The sequence below is a fragment of the Tursiops truncatus genome, chromosome 11, assembly GCF_011762595.2.
Source record: "Tursiops truncatus isolate mTurTru1 chromosome 11, mTurTru1.mat.Y, whole genome shotgun sequence".
Classification (NCBI taxonomy): domain Eukaryota; kingdom Metazoa; phylum Chordata; class Mammalia; order Artiodactyla; family Delphinidae; genus Tursiops; species Tursiops truncatus.
Window position 1 is genome coordinate 30,229,869 of NC_047044.1, and position 16,941 is coordinate 30,246,809.

General features: G+C 36.6%; 1 protein-coding gene across 3 annotated transcripts in view; it reads left to right on the forward strand.

Annotated features, from left to right (window-relative positions):
* ATP2B1 (ATPase plasma membrane Ca2+ transporting 1) overlaps nucleotides 1–16,941 on the forward strand; it is a 132,280-nt gene that overhangs the window by 45,524 nt on the left and 69,815 nt on the right. For all 3 annotated transcript variants that reach the window (XM_033866266.2, XM_019952677.3, XM_019952675.3), the window contains exon 2: nucleotides 12,241–12,665. In XM_033866266.2, coding sequence (XP_033722157.1) covers nucleotides 12,458–12,665 — 208 coding nt within the window. In that variant the 5' untranslated portion in view covers nucleotides 12,241–12,457. The remainder of the gene's footprint in view (nucleotides 1–12,240; nucleotides 12,666–16,941) is intronic.

The window sequence follows — 16,941 nt, forward strand, 5'->3', positions numbered from 1 at the left end:
GTTAAATTTATAGATAAGAGTTATGCTTCTCTAAATATTGCCAACTTTATTTTTGTGAGCTTGTTCAGTGACATAATGAGCATCCTGTTTCCTTAAGCATTTAAGTGTAGGTTCTTGTGAACTGACAGGATAGAAGCTCTTAAGAATTGAGTAGGCTGATAGAGCAGCTGGTGTGACATTCAAGTGTTCATATTGCCTTCTAGCTCCTGAACAGAAGGAAAAAAACACTGTTTTAATTTAGAAATCTTTCTTGACTATAGCTGAAATTCTCAAAACCAGTGAGACTAGAAAACGAGAGAACATTTCGTTCTCATATTTAACTGTAGATAGAATATGTTCTTATATTTGTTGGTAAGCAGCACTGGATTATATAAAGTTACTTCTGAGCTTTTCAAAGGCCTTTCTTGCGCATGGAAACGATTATTGTTAGGATGAAAGTTCTTAAAACGCCTAAATAGAACAATAGGACAGGAGAAAACAAAGGACAGTTTATTTCTGGGAGAGAGCAGGAGAAAGGTAGATATCTGAATTGTAGTTCTCTGTTAAATTTGTTAAAATTTAAGATTTTTAGGTGTTTAACTTTACATATGTTCAAAATAAAGCAATGTGTCTTCACGTTTCTTTAAATGAAGGAAATTATTTGCAGTATTTGTATAATACATCAATATACTTGGTATTAAAAATAAAAGCAAAGTAACAGCGTGTTTTTAGAATATGGTGTGCTTTCAGTTATTCATGCAAATTAAGAATAGCATAACAAAGAACCATGAGTAATTTGCTTATATTGTTGTTGGGAAATTTTGGATTAAGGTGATAATCCAACAGTTTGTTCCTTAGTCAGATTTCAGGGCATACTTATTATCTATAATAGTGGTTCTCCAGACCAGCAGCATCAGTTATCACCGTCACCTGAGAAGTTTTTCGAAATGTAAATTCTTGCGTCCTGCCCTGCATCTACTGAATTGCTGGGGATCAGAGATCACCAGCAGTCTGTGTATTAAAGAGCCCTTCAGGTGATTCTCATGCAGACTGAGGTTTGAGAACCAGTCATTCCTAGTTAGGACAACCTTTCCAGAGACACGGGCATCATCAGTGTTGGGAACAAGATGAGTCCAACTGATTTGACCATAAAGCAAAAATGTCTATAGTGAACTTCAAGTAATCTGTGTTTGAGATCATTCACATTAAAATTTTATCATATTTTATGCTTATTAAGTACTCTGGCATAAACAAATAATCTGTGCTGGAAATGACAGTTATCAGAAGAGTAATTGTCTTACAGCCCCAGGGAGGGGGATGAATCACCAGTTTAAAGAAACTGTTCTGCTTTGGGCTGGCATATTTCTTTATAAACTAAAGACTGTGGGGGAAAAGGAGCTGTCCTGGGGGCTAGGATAAGGAAACTGGGTGTTTTTTTTTCACACTTTTACTAAGCCAGACTGCTATCGTGTGGTTTCATCATTTTAATTGAATAGTGAAATTATGAGATAGGAGAGAAACAAAAAAAAATGAACCTTGTAAATGCACATGCAAATAAACTGATCTCATGCTCACTAACTAAAAACAGATGGAAACAGTTATGGTCAGGATTACAGTGCCACCCAATCTCTCTCCACTGACTCCCTTGACAATTTCAAGACGAAGAAGCAGTGAAAAATGAGAACAAGCAACCAGAGGTGGCACTGTGGTGGGAACAAGAGTCAACATCAGAGAAATTGAGGCAACAGTACATTTCAAGAGTGAGGTAGTGATTAACAGTAGCAAAGGTTGCCAGTAGGTCAGATGAGAGGGACTAGCTGTGTCTTTAGATTTAGGAACAAGAGAGGTCAGTGGTCACCTTGAAGAGTAGTTTTGGTGCAGCCCAGAAGCCGCTGGTTTGAAATGGGGTGATCTGTGAGTAGGAGATAAAATAGAAATGGCAAATTTAAGAGAGGGTGATAGCTAGATGTGGGATGGAGGATTTTCTTACCAATCTGCCTTTACAGGTAAGATTTTTATCTCTTAATTCTTTAGCTCTAATTGCTAACTTTATTACCATATTGATTTGGCATAATTTTAAGTTAACATGAGTAATCCTAACAAATTATGTCTCATATAAATATATCATTTATTCTAGGCTTTATGAAGTATTGAAACTCAGCATTGTTGCTTTGCGTAGCCTTGAGAGTCTAGGACCCAGTTAAGAACCACTGCCATGTTGCAGTCATTATATAATTTATTTGGAAATCTGAATTACCTTTAACTTAACATTGTCTGAAACAATTTAAAGGAAAGTTTGTATATTTGCATACCAAAGTAGTTTGAAAACTCCTTGAAGGCTATGACTTTCTCTTAACAAACTAAACACCTAGCATATTATTTTAAACATAGCATTAGGAGTTATGTTTTGCTCTGCTGTTTGAATTGTCATTGATTACTAATGTAAAACCTGTTTTTCAAATTGATTTTTAGCTAAGGTTCAAACAGGAATGTTTCCATTCAATAAACATTGAGCACCTACTATATTCCTCACAGTGCTGGGGTTAAAAATAAATGGCACAAATCCTGCCTTGAGTTCACAGTTCATTGGGGAAGACAGAGAGGTAAACAGATCATTGCAGCTGTGTGTTAACGAAATTGAATTATTTGTAGTGAGGTGGATGGACCTAGAGTCTCATGCAGAGTGAAGTAAGTCAGAAAGAGAAAAACAAATACTGTATGCTAACACATATATATGGAATCTAAAAAAAAAATGGTTCTGATGAACCTAGGGGCAGGACAGGAATAAAGACACAGACGTATAGAATGGACTTGAGGACACGGGGAGAGGGAAGGGTAAGCTGGGATGAAGTGAGAGTGTGTCATGGACTTATAAATACTACCAAATGTAAAATAACTAGTGGGAAGCAGCCGCATAGCACAGGGAGATCAGCCCGGTGCTTTGCAACCACCTAGAGGGGTGGGATAGGGAGGGTGGGAGGGAGACACAAGAGGGAGGAGATATGGGGATATATGTATACGTATAGCTGATTCACTTTGTTATACAGCAGCAACTAACACAACACTGTAAAGCAATTATACTCCAATAAAGATGTTAAAAAAACAACAAGCTGTAATAGAAGAACAAGTTAGTTCCTCCATTATTCTAATCTACTTGCTTCCCACCCTGAGAGATTTGCTAAAGTGGTCATTCTGAATTTATCACTGGCAGCACCTGTAACTTGCCCTTGAAAGTATTGTACTTTGTCTCTGAAAGAATCTAGTGGATAAGTAACTTACTGAGGGGAGTGGGAGTAATTTTTGTCAACACAGACACAGCCATGGTATTCATGAATTTTTTTGAGACTAATAAATCAGGTGTTGTAGTCTGTGCTTATTTTCCTGCTTAACTGTTCTATGAAACAAATCCTGTTTGGTGAATTTAATCTTATGTAGATGTATCATTCTTTACTCACCTGATGTAAATTACTTTTCTAAACAAGCTTTATATGCTCTTTTATGCAAGCCAAGCGTGTATGTTTTCTTTAAGCCCCTTAAAACTTGATTAATGCGAGTTCAGAGTAACATTAAAATTAAGTAATCCCTTGGTTCTTCAGAGTGTTTTAATGGAATAATTTGAATATAACAAAATTTGGTAAAAGAAACTTCCCACCACTCACGATCTTGAGGTGTCTACTCTTTGATATGTATGATATTAGACCATCTGCTCTTTCCTCCATTACAGTCAAATATTACATGCTAGTACTTACATATTCAGTAATTTACATTACATTTTTGTCATTTCTTATTAAAATTGCTTTAATATTTTAAAGACTAAATTTTAGGGTATGAGTTAGGTATAAGATTTTTTTTCCTGCAGAGGGTGACTGTAAGGGAATTGAAAGAGCATAGTACCTCTTGCTTAAGATATGAAGATCAGAGATAAATAAGGCATGTTTTTTGTCTTTAAATAAATGTTCAGTATAACAGGCCTAAATTTAGGCATAGTTTTACAGTCCAGACTCCCTCAGGGAACATTTAAGGTGGCGAGTTTCAGGTTTTTCACTGACTGAGAGTTACTGCTAGTATCTGGTGGGGCTTGATTTCTTAATTTATGAGCTGGTGCTCACTGTCAGTAACATGCCGATAGCAGCTACAGTGAGAAACAGCTATAAAGATGTTATCCCTCTTCTCACAGCTACTTGTCTACAGAGGAATTTGAATTAATTTTTATGTTTAAAAAAAAAAGCTAAGAAAACGGAGATTTTGTGAGTGTTCTTTTTTGAAAGGCTGCGGTCAAAAACTTTTACCCTTTTGTCAATCAAATGGTGTGTCTAATAGCTAGGGTGTCAGTACCCAGTTTGAAGTACAATGCCAGTTATTTCCCCATAGTAGCCTCCTTAAAACCTGTATGTTGTTACGATTTATCCCATGATTTAAATTTTGATCTCTTACTCTTCTTTTTAATGATTTTTGTGAGCATTTAATGCTTGCTCTCTTTTATTCTTTTTGGAAGTAGATGATGATGAGTGTTTGGTTTCAATTGGTGTAAAATGAACAATTGGATTTGATCTTCAACATCCCTTTCCGCTGTTAAAAGTCTATGATTTTTTTTCCTTTGTAATCATTTTTCAGCAGAATGCTGGCTTTTTAAAATTTGTATATTGTTGGTATTTTACTTTGATTTAGAAACTTTTACAGTTTTTCTAAGTGAATGAAAATAAGCTGTCTTTATCTTTAGAGGATTTTCCGCCCAAACCCCAAATCCATAATTTGTGTTCCCATAGAACCAGTCATGGACTAAGAACCTTTGTAAATACTATTTTTTTATTTTTAAACATTTACTGAGACATGTAATAGGCCTAGTAAATAGAAATTTGACTTAACACTTAAATTATTTCAATATATGAATGAAAATTTGAAGATATTTTATTTTACCTTAAGAGAACTGTTTGAATTTTCTTGGGAAAGAATGTATGAAATCAGAAGTAACTTAATGTACTGAAGTACTTACTGAATCTCTAAACATTAGAAAATTGAAGAGTAAGGTTTAGGACTATAACTTTTTCTGCTGGTTTTGAAATTTCATCCCAAATTGGGAGTGATTTGAAAAAAGTCAAGATTACTTAGGAATCTTTAGTTGACTCAAAGGACACTTTAAGAGATTAATGAAAGTTTAAATGAAAGGATTGGTTTCTAACAGATAAATTACTTTTGATTTATAACCAGTTTGTGTAAATTCAGGGTTGAAATTAATCAAACGTCTTTCCTAAGGTTATGAACACAATTAGCAGATCTTCAAATTAGATGGTATGTTTCATACACTATATTAAAAGAAAAAAAGAATAAGTTTTCTTGTCTGGGGTATGTTCTCTTTGAAGTAATCTTCCCTAAAAGGAATCTTGATTTTTTAAAAGCTGAACAGTTTAAGATCAATGGGGAATGGAGTGCTGGACAGGAAGTTGTGTACATGTATAAAGCATGCTTATTGCATCAGGACTTACGGTGTTACCTTTTGAATCAGAAATGGATTTTTAAAGACTAGAGTCATCACCAAAAGGGCATGGGCTGTCTTCAAGTATTGAACTCTCTTCCATACATTCTTTTAGTATAGCTCTATCAACTCCAAGCGTAGGGAGTCTAAATGACCGAGGGACCCTTTATTGGTCAGGGTTCTCCAGAGAAAAAGAACCAATAAGAAATCTATCCATATAGTGATATATTATGAGGAATTTGCTCAGGCAGTTACAGAGACTGAGAAGTCCCACTGTCTGCCATCTACAAACTAAAGACCCAGGAAAGCTGGTGTTTTAGATCAGTCTGAAGTCCTGAGAACCAGGGAAGTCAGTGGGTAATTCCCAGTCTGAGGGCAGGGGAAGACTGGACAGTTAGGCAGGGAGGGGTGGGTACGACTTACTATTTCTTCACTATGTTTTATTTGGGCCCTCATTGGATTTGATGATGCCCACCCACATTGTGAAGGGCAATCTGCTTTACTTAGTCTACCCATTCAAATGCTAATCTCATCCAGAAATACCCCTGTAAGCACACCCAGAAATAATGTTTAGCCAAATATCTGAGCATCTTGTGATCTAGTCAAGTTGACATAAAATTAACTGTTACAGATCCATTCCAGTTTGAGATACCTTGTAACTAAGTTCTGCCTCAGCCAAAAATCTACCTCTCCGTAACTTTCTTTCATTTCATTCTAGTTGTGCCCTCCATTACTCCACAGAATATATCTAGTCACTATTCTACACTAAAATTTCAAATGTTTTATGCTATCACTTATATGTGGAATCTAAAATGCAACACAAATGAACGTATCTATGAAACAGACAGACTCACAGACATAGCAAACAGGCTTGTGGTTGCCAGGGGGGAGGGGGGTGGGGGAGGGAAGGATGGGAAGTTTGGGATTAGCAGATGCAAACTATTAGGTATAGTACGGGTAAACAACAAGGTCCTACTGTATAGGACAGGGAACTATATTCAATATCCTGTGATAAACCATAATGGAAACGAATATGAAAAAGAATATATGTATAACTGAATCATTTTGCTATACAGCAGAAATTAATACAACACTATAAATCAACAATACTTCAATGAAATTTTTTTTTAAATTTCAAATGTTTGAAAATAGCTATCATGAAATATTGATCCCCTAGACTGAATTTCTTCCACTACTTCAGTGGACTGATTTTCTGACATCTTCAACATTCTGTTTATTATTTTTTATACTATGTTTCTCATGGTAATTCAGACCTGAGGAATGTGAAATCTGGTAGGCCTGTTGTCTATAATACAAATAAAAGTTGGTGCCTCTCTTTTGTTCACCAGTCTTTTTGATGTATTCAGTCATCAATGCTTTATCTGTATAGCAGAGCTTCACTTATATTAGACTGTTATCTAAGGATTCTCTTTTCCTCTAGGTTTAGAAATATAGTAAAAATAGCTAACATGTATTTACGATTTACTGTGTGTCAGGCTAATTTCACACTGTTTTACATATATTCATACATTTAGGGAGGTGTGTTATTTGTTATTATGTCTGTGTTTTACAGATGATCCTGTAACATTTAGATGTGTTTGTGCAAGGCAAAGTAGAATCGGTCTATTAAACTCCCTTTGTTAGTTGTTACACTCCTGTCATTGCTGCCTAAGACAGCTTGGGAGTGGGAGGGGAAAGCACTTACATTAATTAACATCAAGCTAAGGCATTCAGAGCTTTGAGTAAACTGAATCTTTGTCTTTGAATATATACTGTTGTATTTCTTGTATGTCGTGTTTGTACAGTTATGTTTTTGGAATTAAATGTAGGAGACCATACTTTTGTACCAATTAAAGTTAGCTTCCCATTCCCACCTGTCTCCGATTCCGATTCTTTCATCTAACGTACTTGCTGACTTACCTAGCTTCAAGTCATCTACAGATTGGAGAAACATAACTTCTATATTTTCACATCACTGAAAAGTTTAGAAGAGTCAGGAATTAGGAACCCAGTAATGCATTTAAAAGCACCTTTCAGGTGTTCCTCTTATTCTAATACACTTAGTTATAGTAGCATATATTTTCTTGCCTGCAGAAATCTTGTGTTACTATGTAATATTAATAATCATTTTATTTTAAAAATTTATTTATTTATTTATGGCTGCATCGGGTCTTCATTGCTACGTGCGGGCTTTCTCTAGTTGCAGCGAGTGGGGGCTTCTCTTCATTGCGGTGCACGGGCTTCTCATTGTGGTGGCTTCTCTTGTTGCAGAGCACGGGCTCTAGGTGCACAGGCTTCAGTAGTTGAGGCACGCGGTCTCAGTAGTTGTGGCTTGTGGGCTGTAGAGCGCAGGCTCAGTAGTTGTGGAGCACGGGCTTAGTTGCTCCGTGACATGTGAGATCTTCCTGGACCAAGGCTTGAACCCGTGTCCCCTGCATTGGTAGGCGGATTCTTAACTACTGCGCCACCAGGGAAGTCCCTAATAATCATTTTTAGAGCTCCATATTTCATCCAACTCCATATTTCATCTCCAAATTTACTTAACTCTGCCACTATATTTCTTATAGTTTTTCTAATGTGTGATATTTTTGTTGTTGTTATCATTGTTGAGTATAAATAATATCTATACAACCATTCCACAATCTGTAAGTCAAGTGACCTTGTGAAAGAAGGGATTGAATTGTAATATTAACAGAACTGTCTCTTTATGAGCTTCACTCAGTACTAAGACCTCATAGTCATCCTTTTATTTTCTTTTGGGGGCCTGCCCATTCACAGTAAAGCTTATGTGTCGGTTGGAATCCATCTTATTCTTCTTTTTGAAGACTGTAACTATTTTTGCCCCACTCTAGTCTTAAACCACCTCTGTCTTTTTATGTATTCCCTCAAAGATGATCAGTAGTGGTTGGGTCAGAGGTGTCATCTCGGGATTCTGGGATAAATTATGTAGGCCTATGTAGATTAGGTATGTGTTTTCCTTAAAATCCCCCTCTTGTGGAGCCTGCGCTTCCACTTAACATTTCTTCCTTAACTTTTCAAATGGAAGGTCAGAATCTTTTAGTGAACGATGAGAAGCAAAGTAGATGTTCTACTGTGTTGTACCTCAATCCCAAATAGCGTGTCTCTTGATTGTCATGTTGTAGCTAACAAATGAAAAGCAAAACTTTTTTGTTTGTTGTCTTTGGCATTTTTGTCAATTCACTAGTTAGGTGAGTAAAAGAGTGAAGAGTTGGCAGAGAGGAAAATAGGAGGAGAGGCTATAGATGATCTAGAAATAGACAACAGCCCGATTTATCATTTGTAGGTAATCAGTAATTCAAGTAGTCCACTTTTGGAAAGCGGCTCGTTTGCATTTGGTGGTTTTCCCTGGACCTCTCTTTCTTTAAACAGTGGGGAGACTGAACATGGTTGGTAATCATGTACTTATCAAAGCCTTATGGGTTGCAAAGTCATAGAAAATCCCCAAAAGGAATTTATTGAAAAATTAATGAAAAGATCACGGATAGGACAGACTTTAGGCATTGATCGACCAAGGGGCTCAAATGATCTAGCACTGACAGACATATGTCCTCCCTCCCTCCCTTTTAGATCCTTTCTCAGAGGCTTTCCACATCTCAGATTTAAGTTCAGTAACAAGAAAGAAACAAGTCTCTGTTCCAGAGTCACAGCAGATGCCTTGTTGTCACCTATGTATTGGTCTTTGTTGAGTCACATGCACATTACTGAACCCATCATCCTTATGGTCAGGGGAATGTCTGGATATGGGGACGAACCACATTGAAAGTTGGAGAAGGGCAGATCCCCAAACAAAAAGTGAGGCCATTGCTGAGAAATGGGGGAGAAGGATGAGCTGATGTGGCAGACAGCAAATATCCACTATAATGTCTATTGAATTCTGTTTTTATTATATAAATTGGTACATTTGGTGTTGTTTGTATTTTAACCTACAAATATTTCCATTTCAACCTAATAAACATGAAGACTTAAAGTAGAGACGGTATAGTAGAAGCACGGCTTTTGAGTTGCAAACAGAGATTTCAGATCCTAGCTCTGTTATGTATCCTTATTGTTGAGAAATTTAAGGGCACCCAATAAATAACACGCTTCTCTCCTGCTTGAATTCTGTGAAGAGAAAAGACAAATATTGGCACATAGGAATAAAAACATTAGTTTTATTACTGACAAAAGCTGAAATGAAAGTTTTTGTGTGACAACAAAGAAGTTCTAATATTGAATCCAGAACTAAACAGTTATTTATCCGCGCCCCACCCCCCGGCACTTTGAACAATAGGCTTTTTTACCTGGGGGTCTGCCCCTAATAACTCAGACCAGAACGGATGAGTCCTGCAGACATCGGGCTCACGAAGAACACAGGGAGGTGGAAGCTATGTATGTCTAGTTGTTCTCCGAAAATCTGTCAAGCAGCTCATTTCACCTCAGTGGTAATGGGTGGGGTAGGAGGTCAGAAATTGTTGAGGAAAATTCCTCTTTGTGGAAACCAGAGGAATGATGACATACATGCCTCCAACACATAGACTAATGAATCTTAATTATTTTATCTCTTCAGTAAATAATAATAATTTATTTTAGGGTTGCTGTGATGTACAGATACCAAGAAAGTTGGGGTATGAAAACTCAGAGAGTATCAAATAACCACCCTCTTCAGTTTCTGAAGTTGGGTTATTATAATAATTGATGTGTGAGTGGGAACCCACTTTGCCTAGGAGATGAGTAAAATTAGTATTAATTGGGCAAGCAGAAGGATTTGTGAAGTGGGAGGAAGCAGGCAGTGAAAGAAGATGTCTTACAGAGTTCATAACTATCACATCCTTGTAAATTTAAGCCAAGGCAAGCAAACTTTCCGTCCACTAGCCATCCTCAACCAGCTGGGATAAATTCAGTTTTTAGCCCGTTCTCCTGTCCAGTAGTTCTCACATTGTACTCTCTGAACTAATAACATCAGTATCACCTGAGAATTGGTTAGGAAAGCAAATTCTGGAGCCCACCCTTATCCTACTGAAACCCTGGAAGTGGGGCCCAGCGATCTGTATTTTCACAAGTCCTCTAGGCAATTTTGATGGATATTTAACCACATACCATGATTTGCAAACATCCCCATAACAGTTTCATAGCTGGATATTAATTGCACTTGCAAGTAATCTTTTCTAGTTCCTCATCATTAAGCATTTATTAAATATGGGATACTTTGGGGAGGGAGAGAGGTTGAATAGGTAAAATAGAGCTTAGGCTTGAATGCCAAACAGATATGAACAATAAGACTGTGTTTTCATCCTATAGGTTTAGATATAGGGGCATGATAACTGTTTAAAAGACTAACTGTAGCAGCAAAATGTAGAAGGGATTGTTGTAGGAGATAAGAGAATGAGAGAGAAGCTCTAGGGGGTAGTGATTATAATTTGTGTAGGGGGACTCAAAGATCTGGAAGAAAAGGGGATCTGTAGAAGAGGCTTTTCAAAGGAAGAGTTAATTGAACTCAGTTCACTGAAAGCTGGGGTGGACAGAATCAAAGATGATTTAAGATCTCAAGCCCAGATGATTAAGATGATGGTAGTTGGGAAGGGAACTTTCTAATTAGGGAATAAGATGAATCCATTGTTGGGCATGTTAACTTTGAGGTCATACTTTAAAGGACATATATTGAGAAGGAAGAGTTGAGAGCTCATTTTTAGATGGTTTAGAGTAAGAGGAGAACTTGAAAGTACATTTGTCCCTTGGTATTGGCAGGAGATTGGTTCTAGAACAACCCCCACCCCAAGCCCCTACAGGATACCAAAATCTGCAGATGCTCACGTCCCTTACTGTCGGCCCTCTATCTGTGGGTTCCGCGTTTGCAGATTCAATCAAGAATTGTGAAGAAAATTAAAATAATGCGTTCATTCATTCTTGAAATGCTTATTGAATGTCTGGCACAGTTCTGGGTTCTCAGGATATAGAAATGGACCAACGCATGCCCTGTATGCAGAACTAGTATTGTAGGTGGAGGGAGACAACAAATAAGTAAATAAATGAACAAGATAATTTCAGATAATACTGAGGGCCAGCAAAGAAAATAAAATAGAGTAACAGTAGAGAGTGACTAAGGGGTAGAGAATTTCTTTAGATAGAGAGTCAACGAAGACCTGAGGCGGTGACATGTGACAGAAATCAGTTGAAAAATGTGAAACATGTGAAAGATAGTTTTAGGAAGCCAAAAGTTTCTGGCATCACAGAGTGGCCAAGGAGAGTTGCAGGAAAACATATGAGAAGTTCATTGTGCTTTTTGCCCTTCGGGGACTCTCCCATATGAAAGGTTTGGAGAGACAGGGTAGTGTATTTTAAGGAACATGGGCTTAGAGGCATCCCAACTCATTCATATCAGGCATCTGTGGGCTGTGTAGAAAGCCCTCAGTTTCTCTGAGGCTTATTCTTCGTAGAGTAAGGAGCAATAACACCTCATGGGATTAAATTGTGATGATTAAATGAGAGAATGAATTTAAAGCAACTAACGTAGTGCTCAATAACTATTAATAATCCCTAACGGTCATGTGAAATACAGTTTCATTTAATAATGGTGAAAGCTAATGTCTCTTGATACACAATTTTATTTAGAAGTTATACTTTGACCTTTCATCATGCGAAATATTTTAAGGGCATGAAACTACAGTAAAAAATATTTTTGCAATTAAATGATATACTTTGATTAGCTACCTGATGACACTTAGAAATATGCTTATATGCATAATATTCTCATATGGATTTTACTAATTTTAAATGTTTTCTTCTTACAGATGTGTACGTCTCATGACTGATAGGAAGAACTAGTCATGGGCCAAAGGTCAAGATACTTCTCTGGGAAATGCTGCTGATGCTCCTTTACAAAGTCATACAATGAGTGTTTGGTTTAAGAAAGATTTTCATATTTAAAAGATTTTCATCTTGGATATATATCAAGTGAAAATTAGAGTCTTTTGGGAAACATTTTCCTCCTGTTAAATTATACTTGTAATGGGCGACATGGCAAACAACTCGGTTGCATATGGTGGCGTAAAAAACTCTTTGAAGGAAGCTAATCATGATGGAGACTTTGGAATTACACTCGCAGAGCTGCGGGCTCTCATGGAGCTCAGGTCTACAGATGCATTACGAAAAATACAGGAAAGCTATGGAGATGTCTATGGAATTTGCGCCAGGTTAAAAACATCTCCCAATGAAGGTGAGTTTCATTACATTCATTTTTAGTACTTTGGCAGGTTCTGTAATTGGCTCATAAATAAGCATGCTTAGATTGTCTTGGCTGTTGTTTGATTATGCCATCTTTTTCGTGGCATTAAAGATTGGTGTAAAGTAACTTTAGATCAAAAACAGTGTTGCAAATTAATTTATATATTTTAAGTTGGTGGGAGGAAGTATTTTGTACTGTCGCACATATTGCTGCTTGTTTACGATAGCATGATTGTCTTTCCACTTGAGCTGGAATCAGACTTGGTAGTTCCCAGGGGATTCAGTGGAACTAAACCCTGCTCACTATCCTTCATTTTGCCAAGCGGCTTAAAATAGCCTTCACTGCCAGTAGCTGACCAAGTTTGTTTTTTTTCTTAACCTAAACTTTAACAATTCGTTCAGAAGGTACCAGAGCAAATGGAGTAGATTAGATGGCAATTTTTAATTTAGCAGACATTTCCTTTGATTAAAAAGTTTTCAGTCTTCGAATTATATTGTTTCCCTGTGTTCAAAGAAATCTTTGGTTTCATAATTCTTGATCTGTAGTAAACTTCTTTTTGAAAGACAGAAACGTTCATTATAACTTCATTGCGTTATGGTCTTTGAAATAGTTTGAAGGGATAATCTTTTATTTTATACATTGATCATGTTGAATATAAAAGTAAGGTTAGGAAGTTTCCAAAAGGGATTTCCGAATTGCAAAGGAAGGGGGAAGGATACATGAGGATGAATGGTGATTACAGTTTATTTTAGTAAGGAAGGGAAATTATTAATGCTAAAGTTTAAAAGATATTAGTATATATTCCAAAGCCAATTCTAGAAAAATTGTGCTTCAGTGTTTTTCTTAACATTTTTCCTGAAACATCTTATGCCATGCCACTACTTGTGATAAATTTTAAGGTAATAGCAAAAAGTTATTTCCAAAGTTGTTAAAGAATTTTAAATCACACTAAAAGATTCTTTAAAACCTTTATGTAATTCTATGTGAATTGCTCATTGTTTTAATCGTAGGTAGTTACTTTAATTTTTCTGAGGTAGCATGGTCTTGAGGAAGCTAATGTCAGTATTCACATATATCCTAAAAGGGCTTCCTCAGATCAGTTGGAGTATATTCTTTTTTCTGTAAAGTCTTCCAGATTGTCTGGATCTTTTCCTCAAGTCAGAACCACTAGAAACATGGACTTCTCAGTTATACATTAAATATGCTGCACCATTTTAAGAGCTGGACCCCTGCTGCTTAAATTCCGTGAATCAGGAACAGACCCGTGGAACTTTTAATAGATGTAATTTGACAGACTTTGGAGTTTGTTCAGTATGCAAATCTACTTTAAAATGTTAGCTAACTTCATATAACTTTAGAGATTTGTACATTAAGTTGCTATTCTCAATTGGTAGATTCATTAATTCAACCATATGTACATACTACATTTAATCTAAAACCTAATTTTGGATGTTTCATGATCACCAAATTGATGGGATATGTTAACATTAAAAACCCTCAATATTTATAACAACATCGTTTGTTCATAAAAACGATATTGGGGCTTCCCTGGCGGTGCAGTGGTTAAGAACCCGCCTGCCCATGCAGGGGACACGGGTTTGAGTCCTGGTCCGGGAAGATCCCACATGCCAGGGAGCAACCAAGCCTGTGCGCCACAACTACTGAGCCCGCGTGCCTAGAGCCCGTGCTCCACAATAAGAGAAGCCACCGCAATGAGAAGTCCACACGCCGCAACAAAGAGTAGCCCCCGCTCACCACAACTAGAGAAAGCCTGTGCGCAGCAACAAAGACCCAACGCAGCAAAAATAAATAAATAATTAATTAATTTTAAAAAAACCCGATATTGAACTTCACTTTGAAATCTGCACATATTTGCACTTCCCTCAACCATGTCTTTGTGTTTCCCTGCTGTTAGTTATGAGAAGACAAAACTTCTGATTAACTAAAAACCCTTCCATCTCATTTTTAATGGACATTATTTGTTCATTTTTAATGGACATTATTTCTCTTTAGTTTGCACTGCAGTTTCTTTTGTATTGTTATTTTGGGCAGTTCTCCTTATATTGATTTTGGTTTAATTAGTGAAGTTTATTAAATTAATGGAAACTTTGTACCTAGTACAGTAGTTTTTAAAATTTAGGGAGGGGATGGTTATGTACCTCTTTTACGACATGGTGGAAGTTGTGGATAATCTCTAGAAATATTCACTTAACACTCAAAATTTTGTGTGTATTGTTGCTGCTTTGTGCTATTAAACAAGTGTATGCCATTTTCCCCGTCTTTTATTCTTAGAAAATTCTTGCTCATCTTCTTCCTAGTGTTGTGAATTTAATTTTTGTCAAAATTTGTACAAACTTTTGTCTTCACTGTTTATATATATATAGTTTGTCATTTTGAAATATTCTTTTAAAGAATGTGAAAAAGCCATTGTAAGCATTATATTTGTGTTTACAGTTGTCATAAGAATAAATAAAAACAACAGCAGCTTTCACAGAAATGTTATTTCCAAAGGAATAGTTCTAGTTTAATTTAGAAGTAATTCACTCAGAAGCTAATGAATATTTTGTCACTGATCAACTAGGCAAATGGTAACAAATGACTCATCCCTGGGAATAGTCAGCTCGGAGTTTTTATGCCCAAGTAAAATGATCTAGACAATAAGTAGCCTTTTTTTAAGTATAATCTGTTTATAGTCAGGGAAAGTGAGATAACAATGGTTCTTTAAAGTACAGGAATTTTGGTTAAGTAAAACTGAAGTTTATCTGTCCTTTTGGTTCTTTCATTCATTCATTCATTGACACACAGTCTTTCGTCAGATCTATGTTAATGATAGTCATATGTTTTATATACCCCCTAAAAAAAGAATGTGTTGGCAGTTTTAACTGTAAGATAATCGTAAGTGTATAATTAAAATACATCCCAATTTCAGAGATGTTTGTTAATAAAATGTAAGAATGTGTGTGTTTTAGAATTGCTGAGATATTGTGTTTATTGGGTATCTCCTATCTTGTTGGCACTTACCTAGGCTCTGGGCATACATCCGTGAATAAAACATAACTGCCTGCCTTATTTTTACATGGGGAAGACAAGTTCACAAGACAAATGAGATGTGTAGTGTGTTAGTGATATATGCCTAAGAGAAAAATGAGTAGAGAAGGAAAATCAGAAATATTTGGGATGTAGATATTAGATTGCTCTAAAGTCTGGAGGAACAATTAAAAGATGTTTCTTAAGAACAACAATAATAAGTAACGCTTAGATAACGGTTTTTGTGCCAAGTTGGTAGTTAGTACTTACAAATTTATATCAACTTACTTTATCCTCACAACAACCTTATCCAGTTTTATAGCCAAAGAACCCACAGCACAAAAAGGTTAAGCAACTTAGCTGAAGTCTCACAGCTCATAAGTCCAGAGGAGGGATTCAAACCTAGACAGAGGACATGCTTTTAACTACTGTAGTGTACTTCATGTTATAAAAGTTCATCTCATTCAGCTTACAAAAGAGTTGAGAGATTGAGAAAGAAGTACCTGTATTCTCTCGTCACAATAGTATTTTTTTTTTTTTTTTTTTTTTTGCGGTACGCGGGCCTCTCACTCTTGTGGCCTTTCCCGTTGCGGAGCACAGGCTCCAGACGCGCAGGCTCAGCGGCCGTGGCTCACGGGCCCAGCCGCTCCATGGCATGTGGGATCCTCCCGGACCGGGACACGAACCCGTGTCCCCTGCATTGGCAGGCGGACTCTCAACCACTGCACCACCAGGGAAGCCCAACAATAGTATTTTTTTGATGGCAGGAATTACATGATGAAAAAAAAAAATAAGGATTTAAGATTCTGTTCGTTAGTTGGTCTTTAAAATATGCCCTCCTCAGGAAGTTGTGTTTGTGTGCTTCCTCATTTGGCCTGCTAATTTATTGCTTGTTTTCTAGCAGAGCAGTGCTTTAACTTGATTTTAAGCATACTGTATGTGTACTGATCAATAGGAAGTGTTTTGAGCCAGATGTAATTTTCATATTAAAAACTTCCTAGTGGTTCTGATTAATTATCTTTACTCTTAAAAGAATTAGAACTGTAAATGTCAAGGTTAACTGGAATGAGATTTATTGCTTCATATTTTTGGTTTTATGTGTTAGCAAGCACCTATCTTATAGTCCTCAGTATCCAAGAATGTACTTTCATGGCAAAATAATCTTCTAATATCCTAACTGGATAAAACTGCCATTACAGTTTTGTTCTTCTGTATCATTATTGTTTCCCTACATTAACCT